Source organism: Macrobrachium rosenbergii, chromosome 47 (genome assembly GCF_040412425.1).
Source record: "Macrobrachium rosenbergii isolate ZJJX-2024 chromosome 47, ASM4041242v1, whole genome shotgun sequence".
Classification (NCBI taxonomy): Eukaryota; Metazoa; Arthropoda; class Malacostraca; order Decapoda; family Palaemonidae; genus Macrobrachium; species Macrobrachium rosenbergii.
Window position 1 is genome coordinate 37,222,937 of NC_089787.1, and position 18,480 is coordinate 37,241,416.

General features: G+C 36.5%; 1 protein-coding gene across 2 annotated transcripts; it reads right to left on the reverse strand.

Annotated features, from left to right (window-relative positions):
- Positions 1-840: 840 nt before the first annotated feature.
- Positions 841-16,674, reverse strand: LOC136830766 (C-reactive protein-like). 2 transcript variants are annotated; one of them, XR_010850742.1, is made up of 5 exons: positions 16,426-16,674; positions 7,932-8,351; positions 6,314-7,813; positions 4,101-4,294; positions 841-2,582 (listed from the first exon to the last, which is right to left on the reverse strand). XR_010850742.1 is itself a non-coding variant. In XM_067090640.1 (3 exons), exons 1-3 carry the CDS (start codon positions 16,553-16,555, stop codon positions 7,299-7,301), a joined length of 1,065 nt encoding a protein of 354 aa, XP_066946741.1. In that variant the 5' UTR covers positions 16,556-16,674; the 3' UTR covers positions 6,240-7,298. The 2 variants fall into 2 exon arrangements, 1 of the variants encoding a protein (XP_066946741.1); XM_067090640.1 differs by lacking the exons at positions 841-2,582; positions 4,101-4,294 and having other exon boundaries at positions 6,240-7,813.
- Between the last annotated feature and the right edge of the window lie 1,806 nt (positions 16,675-18,480).

Consider the following 18,480-nt stretch of genomic DNA (forward strand, 5'->3'; position numbering starts at 1 on the left):
GGCTTTAGCGGGGCCACAAAATCAACAAGCACAGAGAGATGCACAGGACATCTGTTGAAATTATTTACATAAAACCTCAGAGAGAGAGAGAGAGAGAGAGAGAGAGAATTGTAATGTAGTAGCACCAAACGAGTGTGCTGTTGAAATATGGCAATATTTGTCATACGGACAACGTATCCAGCCATACCATGCAATTATCTGTCATGGTGATGGTCGTTTTTGCTTTAATGTGGTTTTCCTTGGCCAATAAAAAGATTCCCAAACATATTTTCACAACACAAAGTATTTGTTGGAACTGACCGATTTGTTCACGTATCTGCCCGTGGACTCGGCTTCCTCTTCAATATCTCAATCACCATTTAAGTTTTCTATATACCTTTCTTATCAATAAATTATGGAAAACGCTTACTAACTATGATAAGGAAAGTAACGTACAGCATTTTACGCTGCTTCTGAGTAACAGCTCAAAAAACTTCAGCCTTAAATATCACGGCCCACAGTATAAAAAAAATATCACAGGTCCTACTCCTAACAGTATTGACAATTCGGGGTAATAAAAAAATGTAGATCATAAGCAAACCAACAAATCACCTGCATTAACTGAAAGTTGAGATTGCCTACTAAGTAATTAAGATGATCCTTACCTAATACAGTCAGGTATAACGGATGTGTGACGCCAAAGGTAGAGGGCAAGGTGGTCAAAATTATCTTGGTATTCAACACACAACTCCATTGCAAAATCCTGAATTCTTGAAGTCACTTTTCTTACTTATTTAAGTTTTGGGATTTTAAGGAGGTTGTCATCCTGATAAATTTTGGGATCCAGAGAACTGCAGATCTAAAATTCACTTGCTGATAGGGAAGGCGTGTTACTTGTAGTTTCTAGCCTGGAGGTGAATGAATCTTGATGCGCCGGTATAGTATATGTGCAAAGGCCTGCTTTATAATCCAAGTCATTAAATATCAGTCTCTTGCAGTGGAAAGCTGCGTTTATCACACTGGTGAACTCAGGTCTTCTGTGACAGTGAAAGTGGTACTATTTCAAAAGTGAACAGGGATGAGGTGCTGGAATGCAGAAACCTCCATAGCCTAAATCTTTTGTACATGCCAGTTTTTATGTTACTGCACCGAACTAACAGAATTCAAATTTTGATATGCTAATGTGCTAGTGACAGAATTAAACGATAAATGAAACATTTCCTCTCTGACAGGAAGAAGTCTACCGCAATCTTAGACTGACGCAAGGAAATGACATTTATCTCTCACCTGTCCCTATTGAGTACCTGACATTGTGTCTAAACAGATATCCTGAACACGTGAAATAGTGAATCTCTTCACTAATCGAGGTGATCATGAGTTCACATTTTCTCAGTTTTCTTGACCAGCTAACATGGACTATGTCCAAAATTAAGAATTTTTGAACCCTTAGAAGTGGTAATGTCTGTCCTCAAGTTACTGAGGCAAAATAAATGGCAAGGTCATCAAGACAATGGGAAAAACAGTTGACACGGCAGCCTTTTGTCATTTAAACTAAATAAATTGTTATATTACCTATATATGGATTTTCTTGCAGTTCAAGCGCTGTGCAGTGTGTAAACATCTCGTCTCCTTTAACAAGCATTTAAGCACCTTAGATAAATACACTTAAACTGTTTAGATGATTTAAATCCGTAGTCAAATTTGAGGCATTGTCCATTGGCAATTTCGCATAATTTCAATGATTCTAGCTTTACTTATCCTTTAATTACTGGATTTTAATTCCCTCACAGTAAAAGTTAGACGTCTGTTAGCAGCAAATTCAGACAAATTTCTCCAAATTCTTTTTCATGCATCCCTAGTTAATGTACACTGTACTGTGATGTTTAAAAGTAGTTTTGAACTTCACTATTCCACTTATATACAAAAAGCATCCAAATCTACTGTAAGTATTAATACAGTATCGGCATAGTCTATGAAAATTGAATGGTCTCTGTGGCACTGCCAGTTGTAAAGTCGAACGAATTGCCATTAAAATTAAAATACTCTCTCAAAACTAAATATAATCGTGCCTGCTGTAATTCTATGAACTACTAGATAACTACTGGCATTTAAATGCAGTTACTGACGCACACAAAAACACACGCGACTGCTGTAAGCAAGCAAAGACTTGCTGCTAGAAAGTTGAGCCTCGACTGAGCGTCTTTCGTCGCTTTGTTTAATGACTTATTACAGCAACTAGGTAGCGCGTGAACACCGGGCTTCTTACGAAGCCAGATCATGGAGCAGATGACGTGGCTTCCAAACACGATGGCGAGGAAGAAGATAGTGCAGAGGAACACGAGGTCTATGCATTTGGTGTAAGATGTGTTCGGTAAGGAACTGGCCGTCTGTGCCGAAAGAGAAGCCACGACAATCAGCAGACTGACTGTCACCATGATGCGATTGGTGAAATCTTGGTGCTCGAAGAGGAAGGTGAAGATGCTGATCGCGCTTAGGATTATGATTGGTATGAACGTCGTCACAACGTAACCACCGAATTTTCTCTCGAAGAGCAGTTGGATGTCGACGGTGGGCCCTTTGATGTCGTGGGATTTGACGGAAACCTGTCAGTGAAAATCCTAATTAATATAATAACAGGATTCAAATTAAAAGCGACTAATGCATTTCCTGATTTTTTAGTTCTTATCTTTCCAACGTTCTAGCACCATTGTATATTCTACATGAAACATAAGTGTTTGAAATATTAATTATAGCCTGTGCAACCATTACGTAATACAACATCTATTTGTCTTATAAAAACAGTCTCTGCTAGTCCACAAAAACTGAGTTTGTAGAAGTAAATAATAAACAATAAACAAATGATAAATTGTCAATATCGCTATGAGCTTGATGCTCACCATTTGCATCTTTCAATCTGGAAAATTTATTTCAAAAACTACATTGAAATTTTTGTACATGAAAAGATAAATAAATACTATACAAAAATAAGAGGAAAGAAAAACAGGTCTTTGTAATGAAAAGATGATATGTACAATCTTAGTTGGGAGATCCTAATCCCGAGAGCTACACTAGGCCTATTATGCTCTTTAGCCTGCTGGCACAAGGCCAGCCAAATTTCAAGCAACCGATCAACCAACCGACTCCTTACATAATCAAGCAGGAATCTTAAGCTTTGTTGCTGAAGTTGATCTACTGTCATACTTTTTCTACCCAATATCAGTGTCTGTTTTATATTTTCCTCTATATTTACTGTAATCTATGGAGAGTGTAGGAGTGTTTGTATGTGCTACGGAAATATCTAGAGGACTGTGCGACTTTTAGCTGATCCGCTGGTATAGTGGTTAGTGTCAGTAGTTGCGGGTTCGCGTCTTCCCCAGGGCGATGAAAAATCACTGGTTCTGCATCATGATCAGTTACTGATGCAGTGTGGGGTCTGCGGTGGGAGGTTGAAACCAACATTCTTTGGAAGTCAATTTCAAGTTAATGGCCCCTGAGGGGTTGTTCCATATGAATAGGTTTCATCTACTGAAATAATAATAATAATAATGGAAAGAGAAACCCACAAGATTCCTGTGTATAACTTGTTTACTTGTAAATATTTACATATTATTTTAATCTCGAGTACTTTCAGGTCCTAACTGTGACCCTTTTTCAAGAGATGTGAAGGTAGTCAGGCTGGTTCAAGGCCCAGCAATCTTCTGGAACTTCTTCTCCCTGTGCGGTCTGATTAACAACTCTCAAGAGAATGGAAACCAGGACAGCCATCATATAAATGACAGCGCACAGGGAGAAGAAGTTCCAGAAGATTGCTGGGCCTTGAACCAGCCTGACTTCCTTCACATCTCTTGAAAAAGGGTCACGGTTAGGACCTGAAAGTACTCGAGATTAAAATAATATGTAAATATTTACAAGTAAACAAGTTATACACAGGAATCTTGTGGGTTTCTCTTTCCATCTTCAGAAGAAAACTGAAAGAAGTTTTTGTTTGGTTAATAATAATAATAATAATAATAATAATAATAATAATAATAATAATAATAATAATAATAATATAATTGCCAGTAGATAAGATGAAAATCTCCACCAGTAAGTTTACTTCTCACAAATTCTATTTGATTCACTTTGTAAGGGAGATGCGAGAACTCGGGCAAAGTCACGTTCACTAGGTGCCACAGCTGGTCGTCGTCCAACTCAATGCTCAGACGACACAGGACGCTCTCGAAGGGAAACTTCAACAGGTTGAACTCGCACTGCCACATCACGTACATGAGGCTCCTCTTCCATATCTCGAAGCACTTAGAGGTGAACACCATCTCTGGGGAAATTGAGTAGAAAGAATGGATGGTGGATGGATTATCATAAAGTTTAGGCCAAAGGCCAAGCGCTGAGACCTATGGGGTCCTTCAACGCTGGAAGGGATATTGAGAGTCAGCAAGTTTTAAAGGTGTAACAGGAGGAAGACCTCGCAGTTGCACTATGAAACAATTGTTAGGAGGGGGTGGAAAGTAAGATGGAGGGAAGAGACTACGAACGGAGGTACAGTAAAAGGAATGGAAGGGGTTGCAGCAAAGGACCGAAGGGATGCTGCAAGGAACCTTAAGTAATGCCTACTGTGCTCCGTGTGAGGTGTACTGACGGCTCTATCCCCCCCCCTACGGGGTTAAGTACAATGGCACATCGGCACTGCCTCGAATATTAACTTAGAGCAAAAATACTCTCATCAACCGAGTGTATGTTGGAATATCCTTGACTGTTTCAAGTGCAAGAATTCTCTCGTCAACCGATGGTGTGGTGAAATGAATGCACCTTTCACCATGTTTTTATGAATAATTTCTTTGTAAGCTGATTTTAAAACTGCATTACCGAAGATTATATTGAAAAATGTTATTACATGCCGTAAGTTGAAGAATGGTGCCCTGGAAATGTCAGTTTACATCATAATAGAAATAACGCTCTAGCTCTATGTTTTTCACATCTAGTGGATACTCACTTGATGATCCGTTAAACTGTACTTTTTTCATTGCGAGTAAGGGAAACATCTGATTCTGTTTCTTTCCATAACTAGTGGAAATCTATATACATTTGTAATTGTGTAATTGATCAATTCTAATTAACGGACTGTTATCTGACTCAGGTACAAATAAAATTATGAAGTACTTATCCTATTTGTTATCTGCTACACCATCAGTTTTAATGAGATTTTCAAATTTTCTGAAGGTCTAATCAATATGGCCATTTTCTGCTTTGAGAAAAGTGATTAGTATAAGTGTGTCATAATTCGGATCAGCGTCAAAGAGTTTTATTCGTTTTAGCTGATAAAAAAACCTGCTTCTTGAAAGGATGGAGATAATATTAGACGTATCATTAGAAAACACACACATATATAAAATATATATATGTGTATATATATATAATTATATATATATAATATATATATTATATATACAATACAGTAGAAACATGGTTTTATCTATATAGAAAATGGCACGAAAATTTAGGATCACAGTTAAAATGACCTTGTTATATTTTACAATAATTAATACTTACTTTTTTCACTCACTGTTTCACAGACTTAGCTAACATTAAACTCATGAACTAAGAGCCAGTGGACGGTCTCCCTTCCTCAGTAGTCCTTACTATAGAGCAGATTCACAACTATCTTAATTTAGGCAGTTATACTACATGCAGTCCTCCATCTTCGGCAAGTCTCATGTATTTATAAAAAAATGCTGTCAATCTGATTCCCAGATCCTTTATCTATGTGAAATTTCGTCTGATTATCTAGTCACATACTCAATGTTAAACTGCGCGTTCAATTTAATTCAACTAAGATTAAAAAAAAAAGGACCATAGACAAGGCACAGTGTAATGTAGTAGTCAAAAAAATAACTTTAATAAAATATTTTTACCGGCAATATGTTTGAGAATATCACTGTTACTTTTACTTATCTGTGCAATGCAGTTTATTGTAATTGTATAAAAAAAGATTTACATAGAATAACTCATACAGAACCACAGACTGATTTGTAACTATAGTTGAAATCAGTAGGGTGGAAGTGCTGATCCCTTTGAAGAAGCTGTAAGATTGCAATGACTAAATAACCTTTCATAATAGTTTGACAAATTTTGAATAACCAGCCCAAACGAAAAGTCCTATTTCATACCTAGGGTGGAGGGCAGTTTTATAGCAAGGCTGCCTATGGTTTGGCTATAGTATATGTCAGATTAAGATGAGGCTGTATTGGTTGGCCTATCATTCCTTTCCTTTGTATCTTTAGGTGATTTCTTTGTGCAGTTTCCTAGAAAGATAAATACTCTGAAGAAAGTGAGTTACCTTCAACTGTGTCAAAGACTTTCTGTTCACCGTTACACAGCCTTTTGGCAGTTCCAGTTGTCAAGAAGGTAGAAATGTCATTCTGTACAGGCTTCAACACCAACTTTGGTGACCAGATGTTGAGACTGAAGAGATGAGCTTTCAGGATAGTGTCGGGCTTTTTCTCAAATTGAGTAAATAGAGACGTTCATCCCTCCATGTTGTATTTATCCACATTGTCGCAGAGAAAAAATTTTTGTCCACATTTACTTCTGGAATATTATAAAACAAGACTGATCCATTGATTGGCAGAGATTTTAATGGAGGGCCAACAATTCCAGACAGCGCACTACTGGGTGCAGAGAGACAGTTTTCTTCATCAGATCCATCTAAGCAATCTTTGTATGTATCACACCGCAGGTTTAAAGAGATACAGTCTCCTGAATCACAAGTAAATTGATGTTTGTTGCAGCTCGTCAACAGGAGTTTCACGCCTTTATGTTTGTTGCTTACTGTCCAAGACTTCCTGCCTAATGGAAGGTAACCAGAAGTAGAATGGAAATGCATCAGGACTTCGCTTTTGTTCAACTCTTTAGACTGCAGACGCCATTCATTGTCACTGTAACTGATGTACGACTTTTGTAATCCTTGGAGTTGGTTGCTGCCTCTGTACATATGTAACTTGTAAAAGCTGTCAACTTGGTACTCCATGTCTTCTGGCACTCCAGACATTCTTACATACCTTTGCTTCTTAATTCGGCACACGCAGGAATTTTCGGGACTGTTGGGGTTTGGAGCGGCTTGTATGTATTTCTCAGCCTCCCAAATTACTTTCAGACTCCCAAAAGTTTTCCCTGCACTAGGACCGGGGTGATAAATGAAGATGCTTAATTTTAAGAAGTCCCTACTGGAATACGAAAAATAGTCATGCAATGTGATGAGCATTTGTCTGACATTATCATAGCCGGGTAGATCCCCTCCTAAGTCTCTGCATAGCTTTGATCCTTTATTGATGTTCACTTCTCCGGAAAAATAGGAAGAACTTTCCTGTCACCTTCATTTCAAAGAGAGGTTCGGTTTTAATATCACTTAACTGAATATTTTGGAACAGCCATTTTTGGTCAGTCAGATCAAGTAAAGACTTATGAGGCAGTACTTGGAACTCATAGAGTGCTCTAATGTCCTTTGGTGTCAAAATCGTAGCAAAAAGTTGAAAATCGGCAATTGAACCTGACAGAGAATGTTTAGGTTCAAACCCCCCACCAGGCTTGTCTTGATCCTGACCAAGGACTAGAAGGCCTCCCCCTTCCAAAACAATCAGGGGATCACCTGCATACTGGCTTGAATCTCTAGTAATTTTCTTATTTAAGACCTCTATTCCATCAATGTACAACTTGTGTGCTGTGCTTGAGACAACTAAGCAGATATGCATCCATTCTAGTATATAAGCAACGTCATCTTCCCAGGGAACAGAAAAGTAAATGTCATCTTTCCTATATTCAAGACCTGTCTGGGACTGGGCTGGAATGAACAGAAAGAACAGGTTAGTAGAGAACTCGGACTAATAACTTCTGTAGAACTTTCAAATCTCATATTATTTGCATAAGAAATGGCAATACAAAAATCTGGTAACACTTACTAATTAAAAGAGCATTATCTCTCCTCAGGCCAAGAGCATAGCTGACAATCTGTGAGTAATATCTCCAATTATAAACGTTGATCCAAAAGGACAAGCTGAAATTTTGCAAATTTGGCCAGGAAGCATTGTACATAGCAAAAGTATTAGCTGACATAATGTAGTCTCTCTGAAACTCCAGCAGTGGAACACGACACCCTTTCTCTGGCTGAACATCTGCAAGGGGCACCATCCATTTCTCCTTTTGTTCCTCCCTGTAAGCTACACTTGCCGTCAGAAGTCTCTTTGGCGCAGATTTTTCATTAACAACTGGTACGTTTTGTGTGCCCGACGTAATACAAAGTTTCTGAGTAACAGAGAGCTCCGAATTAATGTTGGTTTCAGAGAGGAGTCCTTGTTTTGCCAGACCAATTCTTTGTCCTCCTGCAAAGTAGAATTACACTTGCTTTCATATATGAAAGAAACAATTCTGAGGAAATCATTCACAGAATGTTGTCAGACTCTAATACATTTAAAATTATGAAGCATCCTATTTGTCATCTGCTACTATCATAGGTTTTAATGCAAATTTTCTGAAGGTCTCATCAATATGACAACTTTCTGTATTAAGAGAAGTGATTAATATAAGTCTGTCATAATTCGGATCAGCGTCAAAGAGTTTTATTCATTTCAGTTAATAAAAAACCTACTTCTTGAAAGGATGGAGATAATATAAGAGGTATCTTTAGAAAACAAAAGCCATCACCACAGCCAATAATAGCATTGGTGATGACCAACTCTTCACTCCATGACTGTAACCTTGAACATATGAGATGTGGTGAAAAGTGATATTTATATATAAGCTAGAACAACAACATAAGAATAAAAGAAAACAAAGAGAGAGAGAGAGAGAGAGAGAGAGAGAGAGAGAGAGAGAGAGAGAGAGAGAGAGAGAGAGAGAGAGGTGTGTTCACGACTGCAAAATATGTACATGGAAATGAGGTAGAAGCCTAGGAGGTGCCCTAGAATTGGCGAGTGGCGAGTCTGCATAATTGAAAGACGGACCTTGATGACGATTACAGAATGAAATCTTCATAATTTATTAAACAGCAGAATCGACCATTCGGTTTGCTCATAAATAAAGCGAATTAATCGCGTTCAATTGGTAATGTAAACATGTCACGTTGCTATCTTAATAATAATTTCTTAGTGCCTACATACGCGTGTTGATTGACATCATGATGCTAACAGAATTCAGCTTGCATAAGGTCTTACCTTTACTAAGAATAAACAAATAACCTTTTTTTGCCAACAAAAATAGAATTATCTTTCCTACCTCTATTTGTACCGTGCTAGTCTGCAAAATAAATTAGCACCATATTTCCTTCATATTCTTTTTATCAGATCATCTATTTTGTGCAAGTTGATTAATGATAAGAAGCCTCAGACAACAGACTGGAGTGTCTTGATATACGAGCGATCACCACAATGACTATAATCGATGGCCAAGCTTATTGAAAACAGACAGGCATGATAGATTGATAGAAATATCACAATAAAGCTATAACCTAGAGACTGTCGTGTCTCCTTTTTGCACTAACAAATGGGATGAAAAGACAAATGTAGATACGGGCAAACAGGAGAGAGAGAGAGAGAGAGAGAGAGAGAGAGAGAGAGAGAGAGAGAGAGAGAGAGAGAGAGAGAGAGAGAAGTACTGGGATGAGGTTGGTAGAAGTCGCCATTCTAAGGTATTTTTTGAAGGAAAGTCCCTTTTAAATCCTACGGCATTACTGTTTTTTTTTTAGAGACGAGTTTTCATAAACTATGAAATGAAACATTTGAATTTTTGTCATAAATCTTAAGTTTTCATATTTCAGGAAGTTTATGTAGCATTCATACGTTTGTCTGAAACAAATAGAAGCGTGGAAGATTTTTCATTAAAAAAACAATAATGGGCGATCTTTGGAGTGAACTCTATAACCTGTGTCAATGACCTCTCTCTCTCTCTATCTCTCTCCCTCTGTATATACTGTATGTATGTATGTATATATATATATATATATATATATATATATATATATATATGTATATATAATTTATGTGTGTGTGTTTGTTATATTTATATATATATATATATATATATATATATATATATATATATATATATATATATATATATATATATATATATATGTGTGTGTGTGTGTGTGTGTGTGTTTTATATATGTGTATATATATATATATATATATATATATATATATATATATATATATATATATATATTATGTATATAAATAAAATACAACTGTATGTATATATATGTATATTATATATATATATATATATATATATATATATATATATATATATATATATATATATATATTTCACAGGAATAACAACCAGATATAAAATATAAACAGAGTACATGGTCACGAAGAACGTGAAACAATGTAGTGCAAGACCTTTCGCCATTAACTTAGGGCATTTTCAAGCAAAATACATAAAACGGAACAAAAGATTACAAAGGCGACTCGTTTTTACAAACATCAACCAAGATTCAAAGGGTATGTGACCATTTTAATGCATACCAAAGTCATCATCACATTTGGGGAAGCTCTAGGATTAACTCGGGCATTGGTCACTAAGGAGGGGCAAAGAACATACAGTATGTATATGCATACATGTATATATATATATAAATTTATATATATTATACTTACTGTATATGTATATATATATATAAAATATATATATAGTAACTTTACCACTTACACAATTGTTCTGTGCATTAATACAATTACTAACAGGACCTCATTAAAACTGGATGGTGGCTAGCCGAGATATTTATTCAAGAAAAGTTACAAGCTTTCTAGGACTAACAGTCCTCATTGTCAAGTATCCGTGGAACGGCCGGACACGTAGTCCAGCTGTGTTTATATGTGTGTGGGGGAGTGGATTAAAGCCCTTTCTGTGTTCTGGCTCCTTATCCTTTAATTACCCTCCTTCTCCTCTGTGGTCCCACCCCTATGACCTTGGCCTTTGGCTACCTGCAGCTTCTTCCAGATGTTCATCGTTTATGGGTCTCTGTGTTTTTTAATTTTCTTTATTGTAGAGTAAACGATTTTTCTTGATAGGCTGTCTCCAAATCCGTTTCCAGTGTTGCCTGCCATTACAATGTTTGAGCATGTTATAAAGGCATTCTCTACAATCAGTCTGGCCGTTTTGTTAGTGTTCCTGTACACAAAATTCATGTTCTCCTAATCTATTTTGTGCTTTTTTCCCAACAGTGCTTGGCGACTGCCGACGTCTTATTGTAGTGCCTTATGTTTTGTTTAGGTAATTCTAAGCCGGCTGTCCGCGGTGAGTTAGACTGTGGCAATTGGCGTTTTTCCTGTTATTTTACTTGCTTTACAAAATTTAAAGTAATATTTTGTTGGCCGGCTGTAACTAAACTGTAATTGACCTTTGAAGACTACTCGATTTGTATTACCTAACGCTGGATAGGTCTAAGCCGGCATTCCGCGGCAAGCCCCCAACCGCCCCCCACCCATAGCTAATACGGCAAAATTGTAACCAGTAAACACTCCTAATAATAGGGGTAATACAAGTCGTGTAGTCTTCAAAGGTCAATTACAGTTTAGTTACAGCCGGCGGACAAAATATTACTTTAAATTCCTGTAAAGCAAGTAAAATAACATAGGAAAACGTCAATTGCCATAGTCGAGCTCACCGCGGACAGCCGGCTTAGAATTACCTTTATTTATGCTGTTTTCCTGGTTCTTTACAGGATTTGCCCCTTTCACCAAAGTAAAGCTCTTCACAGTCTAGACACTGCCATGCATAATCCCCTCTTACCTCTTCCCCGCTCTACCGGCTTTTTATTTCCAACTATTTTATTCCTGATGGTGTTTTTGTAGCTGCCTATCAATTCGAAATTATCTAGCTTCCTGTTGATGGGTGTAATAGTGTTGTTGTCCGGGACTGTAATTATTTTCTTCTCTTTCAAATGTTCCTTTTCTATCCCTCCCCTTTCCCCAAAATAGTTTTTTCTTGTTTTGATGTGTGCCCGTTCCCATCAGTACTTAGGGTATCCTAGTCTCCTACAACTCTCCCTCAGGTATTCCAGCTCTTCGTCTAAGAATTCGGGACTGTAAATTCTATAAGCCCTGATGGCCAACCCTAACATTACTCCCATTTTAATTTCCTTCCTGTGACTAGAGAACATATGTATGTATGAACCTATGAGGTTCTTCAGCGCTGAAAGGGAAATTGGGAGTATAAAGGTTTGAAAGGTGTAACGGGAAAACCACGGAGTTGCACTATGAAACAATTGTTAGGAGTGGGTAGAAAGTAAGATGGAAGAAAGATAAAATGAAAGGAGGTACAATAAAAGGTATGAAAGAGGTTGCACCCAGGGCCCCATCCACCTATCCTGTGGATCTTCCCAGGCAACCAGAATAACCACAGGAACTTTTTATGAAATTAATTTTTTTCCCTGGCATAAGTCTTTATCAGTAAACAGACCTGCACGTAATTGTAGTGCAAAGAATCAGCAAGATCAACAGTCACGAGATTTTATAGTCAAGTCGAGCCCAAGCCTAGATGAAAAACTTAATGTTGAGCATAATACGAGCAGTTACTGAATCTTGCTGTTAGGTGCAATCAGTTATGGGTCAAAAGGAAGCATTAAAACGAATAAACAAATTTTTCACTAAACGAGTAGTTCTCATTGGCTCCCAAACAAAGGAACCGTAAATTATCGGGTAATTTGGGACCAGTCGAGCATTCTTTTAATAGTCTATAGAAACCTTCAGCTGTATTTAAAAATCATACGAGAATTTCAATTAATTTTCACACAGTACTTCACAAAACGAAAGTACTCTATAAAATAAATTTCGTCATCTATACAAATCTATAGTAAAAACGTCACGATACGTGAAAACTGGTCTTAAACTTTGTAGAGAATAATAATAATAATAATAATAATAATAATAATAATAATAATAATAATAATAATAATAATAATAATAACAATAACGAAATTACTCCTTTTGAAAAGTCGTTGAAACTGTTATAAGGAGAAGGGTCTTTCACACGGGTTGTTTCAGGCATCTTTTAGCTACGAAGTGTTGAGACTTTCCAATAATTAGCGGCGGTAGCACGTTGCCCATCCTGCCGAAAGAGGTAGCCTATTCAATCCTATCCGAAAAGTTACACTTTCAGGATTAACCTCGAGGTTAAAAAACTCCTGAGAATGGACATCTTCGAGCGTAAAACTTTGTCCAAAATTTTGATGTCTTTACTTGCAAGTGACTTTAGGCGTTTTTTATTAATATATATATATATATATATATATATATATGGATATATATATATATCAAAACGTATATATATATATATATATATATATATATGATATATATATACATACATAATTTTATATATATATATATATATATATATATTAACCTATATATATATTAATATAAATGGGCAATTTGAGCACTATTTATATATTCATGTTCAATATTCTCATGATTCAGTAATACATACACACACATACATATAAACAAGGTGTATAAATGTACCATTAATTAAATTTTGTATTGAGCCATGTGAAAATAAAACGTACATAGGGTCCATGTATTATAAACTTTTGATGTTTGTTTTGCTTTTGTTCTGATGAATGGAACAAGTTGATAAATGTACCATTTTATTGTGGCCCGATCACTTCATGTAAGCATCCATACACAAGGAAATTGCAACGGTACTCAAAAAAAAAAAAGCAAAATCTACCTGATTATCACCCTTTTTCCTGAAAAGTTTGAATGACACTAACACGGCAGCAGTGCTAACCGCCTTTGAGTCTCAACCTTTTGTAGCCAGACAATAGTAACTGATATATTTGTCGGATTTACTCGGGAATTTTACCCCCGACGCACTAGTTCTGAGTCGAGATGTCGGCTGACTCGGGATAACCTGACCTGAGGGGCAAAATTCTGCAAACATCTCACAGAGGGTCCAGCAAGATTTGGTTGGGGTTTTTCACAGTTTTACTACAAAATTAGACTGAAAATTTAACATAAATTAAGCTAAAGTAAAACCTTAAGGACCACGTGGCCGGCTACAAGGCACACTACTCCAAAATTGAAGTTTTACAAAACCGGTAAAAACCATGACATCGGTCTCAGTTAAAATTTCACATGAATCTTATTTCTGAATCATCAGACTACACTTTGACTGAACATCAACTATACTAAGCCTCGGATGGCAAAAATACAAAGTGATTAAAGGTGAACACCTCACGGACTCTACGTCAAAACAGGCTCTTGGCTGAGAGGCACAGCGATTACACGAGCCTACCTTTGGTGGTAGCCTGGGAAAAAGAGATCGTAGGAACTCGACTATTGCATGGTCCATCATCACTTCGCATGAGTTAGTTAGTTATAAATGATTTGTTTAACCAGACCTCTGAACTCTTTTAGGTTCTTCTCGGGCTGGGAAAAGAATGGGGAAAGAGTACATAAAAAAATTAAGTAGTTAACTAAATAAATAAATAATAAAAGGGGGAAAAGAAAAAAACAATCGAGAAAAAAAATGAGAAAAAAAAGGGGGGGGGGGGAAGATTATATTTTACTTATCAATTTAAGTTTGTTTGGGAAGAGAATGATATTATTAATTGAAAAGTTATTACCTTCTGCTAGAATATCCTTTATTGATTTATTTTGTAAATAAGTCTTTCTTTCATGATGCCATCTGGGACAGTCAATCAAGATGTGTTTGATTGTTACTTGCCACTCAAAGATTCTACATTGGTCAATTCATCCAAATTTTATTTTTACATCAAAATGAGAGTCCTTTTAATATTCATAACACTGCTTGTGCAGTCAAACTGAATGACGAGAATTTTTCTCTAACATACTTATATATAAATGAGAACCACAAACTCGGCCACCCGCTTCTCCCTTCTGTTCGCATATCCTGAACGTTGTGACGGATTGCCGGGAAAAAGAGGATCCAATTTTTTCACGACAATATTGATAATGATTTTTTTGTTAGAAAAAGTTTCTGTCACCGTTCCTTCCTTAGAGTAATATATGTTAAATCAGCACAGCAGAAGTATAATTACTGTGTAATAGAAAATTATAGAATATGGCATTCTAAAATAGTTTTTTCTGGGCTGATGGCTAAGAGAAGCAACAGCTACCATCTTAGAATCACGTTGGGTTTCGCCACACAGTGTAACCTCGGTGGTGTTGGTGTAACACGCAGGCCAAAACTTTATAGCAACTAGACAAGTATACTTTAAATGACAGTTTTTGAATTTACTAACATAGTTACGAAATCAGTATTAACAGTGCTACTTCGCTATATGCACACATGTCTAGAATTTGACAGAAGAAAAACATATTTTATAACCATTGACCTCTGTTGGTCACCGCAGCAAACGATTTGGCCCGCGACGTCACAACTTTGGTGCCATTTGCTAACTCTGGGAACAAGAGCTGATGCTGCAATAAAGGTCAGTTTAATATAAAAGACGAAAAGTAGCAAGAAATCACGTTACCGAAAGAAATCGCCGTGTGGAATGGCATGGCACATCCTTAAGTAAAGTCTCACAAACTCATCCCATTCTTGCATTGAGTTGAAGGTAAATATTATCATTAAGAGTTTCCATTACAAAAGACATTATACTGGGGTGATGTTTGTCATTTAATTTAGACTTTCTTAACATCCCTGAACCTCAAATGTATGAATAAATTTCGTATGAATGGCAAATTTCAATATTGTTCTGTCTCATCACTTTACAAAAAGCCTTTTTATGAGGCATCTGTCGTGTTAGACTAACTTTTATTCATATCTTTGTAAAAAATTTAATTTTATTTAAATACACCTATAAAAATGTACATCTCAGAAGTAAATCACTTCACTGTTAATACCGTAAAACTCGCAAAAATTCAAAGGTTTTCATTTAAATTCATTAAACATGGTATCAACGGGGCTCCTATAGGGCACCAGAAGAATTGGAAGACCTATGCCTACTTGGATGAAAGCCGCTGGAGAAGGAATAGGAAATTATGTTACATAAAACGCAGGAAAGGGTGGCAGGATCTCACAAGAGACCTCAGTGCGTTTGGAGGCTATGATACGTACACGGTAGAAAAAAATAAACGAAACGGATTAAATTGCAAAATGCATCCCCACCGACTTGAGCATATTCATGCAGTCTCAACACTGTACTGCAAGTGAACATCAAAATTAACGAATGTTCCATTTAGTTTTTATGGCTTTGTAGCTCAATTGCTATACTTATTTCAAAATTATTTGCCTACCTATGTTAGTCTGAAATCAGTTTTCAGTCGGTAGCAAACGCACTTAATATTGCACGCCATGTTAAAAAGTTAAGACTAACAAATTACAATTATATTTTCCTCCTTTCTCGCAGCATGTAGGACAAAAATACTTTATTTCAGCAACAGATGGAACAAATCTACTGGGTTTTCAGTTTCATACCTTTCCGATATCCTGATGACATTCGCAGTTCTTCTGAATTCTTAATCCCACTGACAGCTTCTGGCGTCCATAACGCCGCCACATACATGAAGAGGACCATCCAACCTTCCTCGAAAACACGGCGTCCCATGTTTGATGTGACTATTGCACAGCCGTCTTTCCATTGACCCGAGTAGCTTTGAACTACAACAAAGCGAAGTAATCACTCGCTTAAAAGGACGCCAATGTCGATCGTTGTTTGTTTACACTATGTTTCTTGTTTGCACTCATTAATCCTTTATCCGGCACACCTCCCTGAGGCAATTTTAACTGCATATTTGGAAGATATTTCTGGTCATGAGCAAGAAGCAAATTTCATTCACAGTACTCCATGGCTCTGGTTTCCTGTTGTTTTAAATATCTTTTTATTTTATATCTAGTGTGGACTTTGGACCTTATGAGGTTTCTGATACTCGTTTGACTTTAAAGTAAACCATTGATTTTATTATTATTATTATATTATTATTATTATTATTATCATTATTATTATTATTATTATTATTATTATTATTATTATTATTATTATCATCATCATATCGTAAAAATGTGTAAAACAGACAAAGCAAACTTTATTCTTAAAAGGTTTCAATATATGAAAAAAGTCAAGCTTATCAAGAATGATTTACCTACCAAAAATGATTTCCATCAAGTTTCTTATTTTCTATATCTTCCGGTATACGGGAAAAAGACCCCTTGCCTACCAAAATTGATTTTCCTACCAAAAATTATCTGTACAAGTTTTCTCCTTTTTTTATCTTCCAATATTTGGGAAAAGACGCCTTGCCTACAGAAAATTATTTTTACAAGATTTCTGATTTTTCTTATCTAACAATATATGAAAAAAAAAAAAAAGACTCCTTGCCTACCAAAAATTATTTGTACAAGCTTTCTGATTTTTTATCCCCAAATATATGTGGAAAAATAGGCCTGTGTCTGGTCATTGCTTCAAAATCTAAGAAACTGACATGCAGGCCTATGCCCTGACATTGCCTCAAAATATGAGAATTTGATATGTAGGCCTAATCCCACATGATATTAACATTTGACATGCAGGATTTTGGTGAATTATTTCCTTAATATCGGAAATGGCTGCATAAGCCTTTACTTCATTTCAATTAATGTGGTCTATGTGGAACGGCTTATATTGAGTTAGTGACATCACTCCCCTTTCAAGAGGTACCTGGTAGCCAGTCACTGGCGTGCATTGGGCGAGCTTAGCTGCAAATTGCCGTGGCTTTTGCTACAACAGTAAACTTCTTTATGTAAGAAGACCAGTGTCCTCGGAGGTTAAGGAAATGTTAGACTCAGCACCTGAAAGGTTACCAAGATGTTGCAGGAGATTAATAATTTAGCAATAAAGTTAAAAATCAATGATACTTATTTTATGACTTGACACACCGATTCCCGTTATTTTTACGCAAGCCAGCAGGCTAACAGATTACTTTTCCCAGTTTTTTTGTAGAAATCGGTAACACTGGAATATGATCGTTCAGTGACTGCCTCTTTCCTCCTACTGGTAAGCTTTGGAAAGCTTTATTTAAAGGTCAATAAATCCTAAGAATTACACTGAACTCAAGTGCTAACCTTATTCATTTTCATGGCTGCTTTTAGGGGCTGAGTTAGGAAAAGGTAATGTTTGTCGCACTGTCTTGAAAATAAGTCCTATACTCTTATCATCATCACTTGGTCTCAAAAGGGTCTAAAATTTTGCACACTATTTACTTGCCACATGGCTTGCAACAAGCAAGGGGTCCACACAGGTACGGTATTGATGTCCATAGCCCATGACATCTGATGTATGTTTGATCATGAAAAGCAAGGGGTTACCTAAACTCACTCAGTTATTTACTAAGTCCACCATATGAATTAAGGAATAAATAAACTTCTCTCTTTAGGACTGCTAGAGGGTTTGTATTTTGGCCTATGGAATGCTTCTAGCACCCTAGTTGTCCTCAATCCACCAACATCGGACACAGAAAGGTCCTAAACTAACAAATACAAAAGAGACTTTCTCGT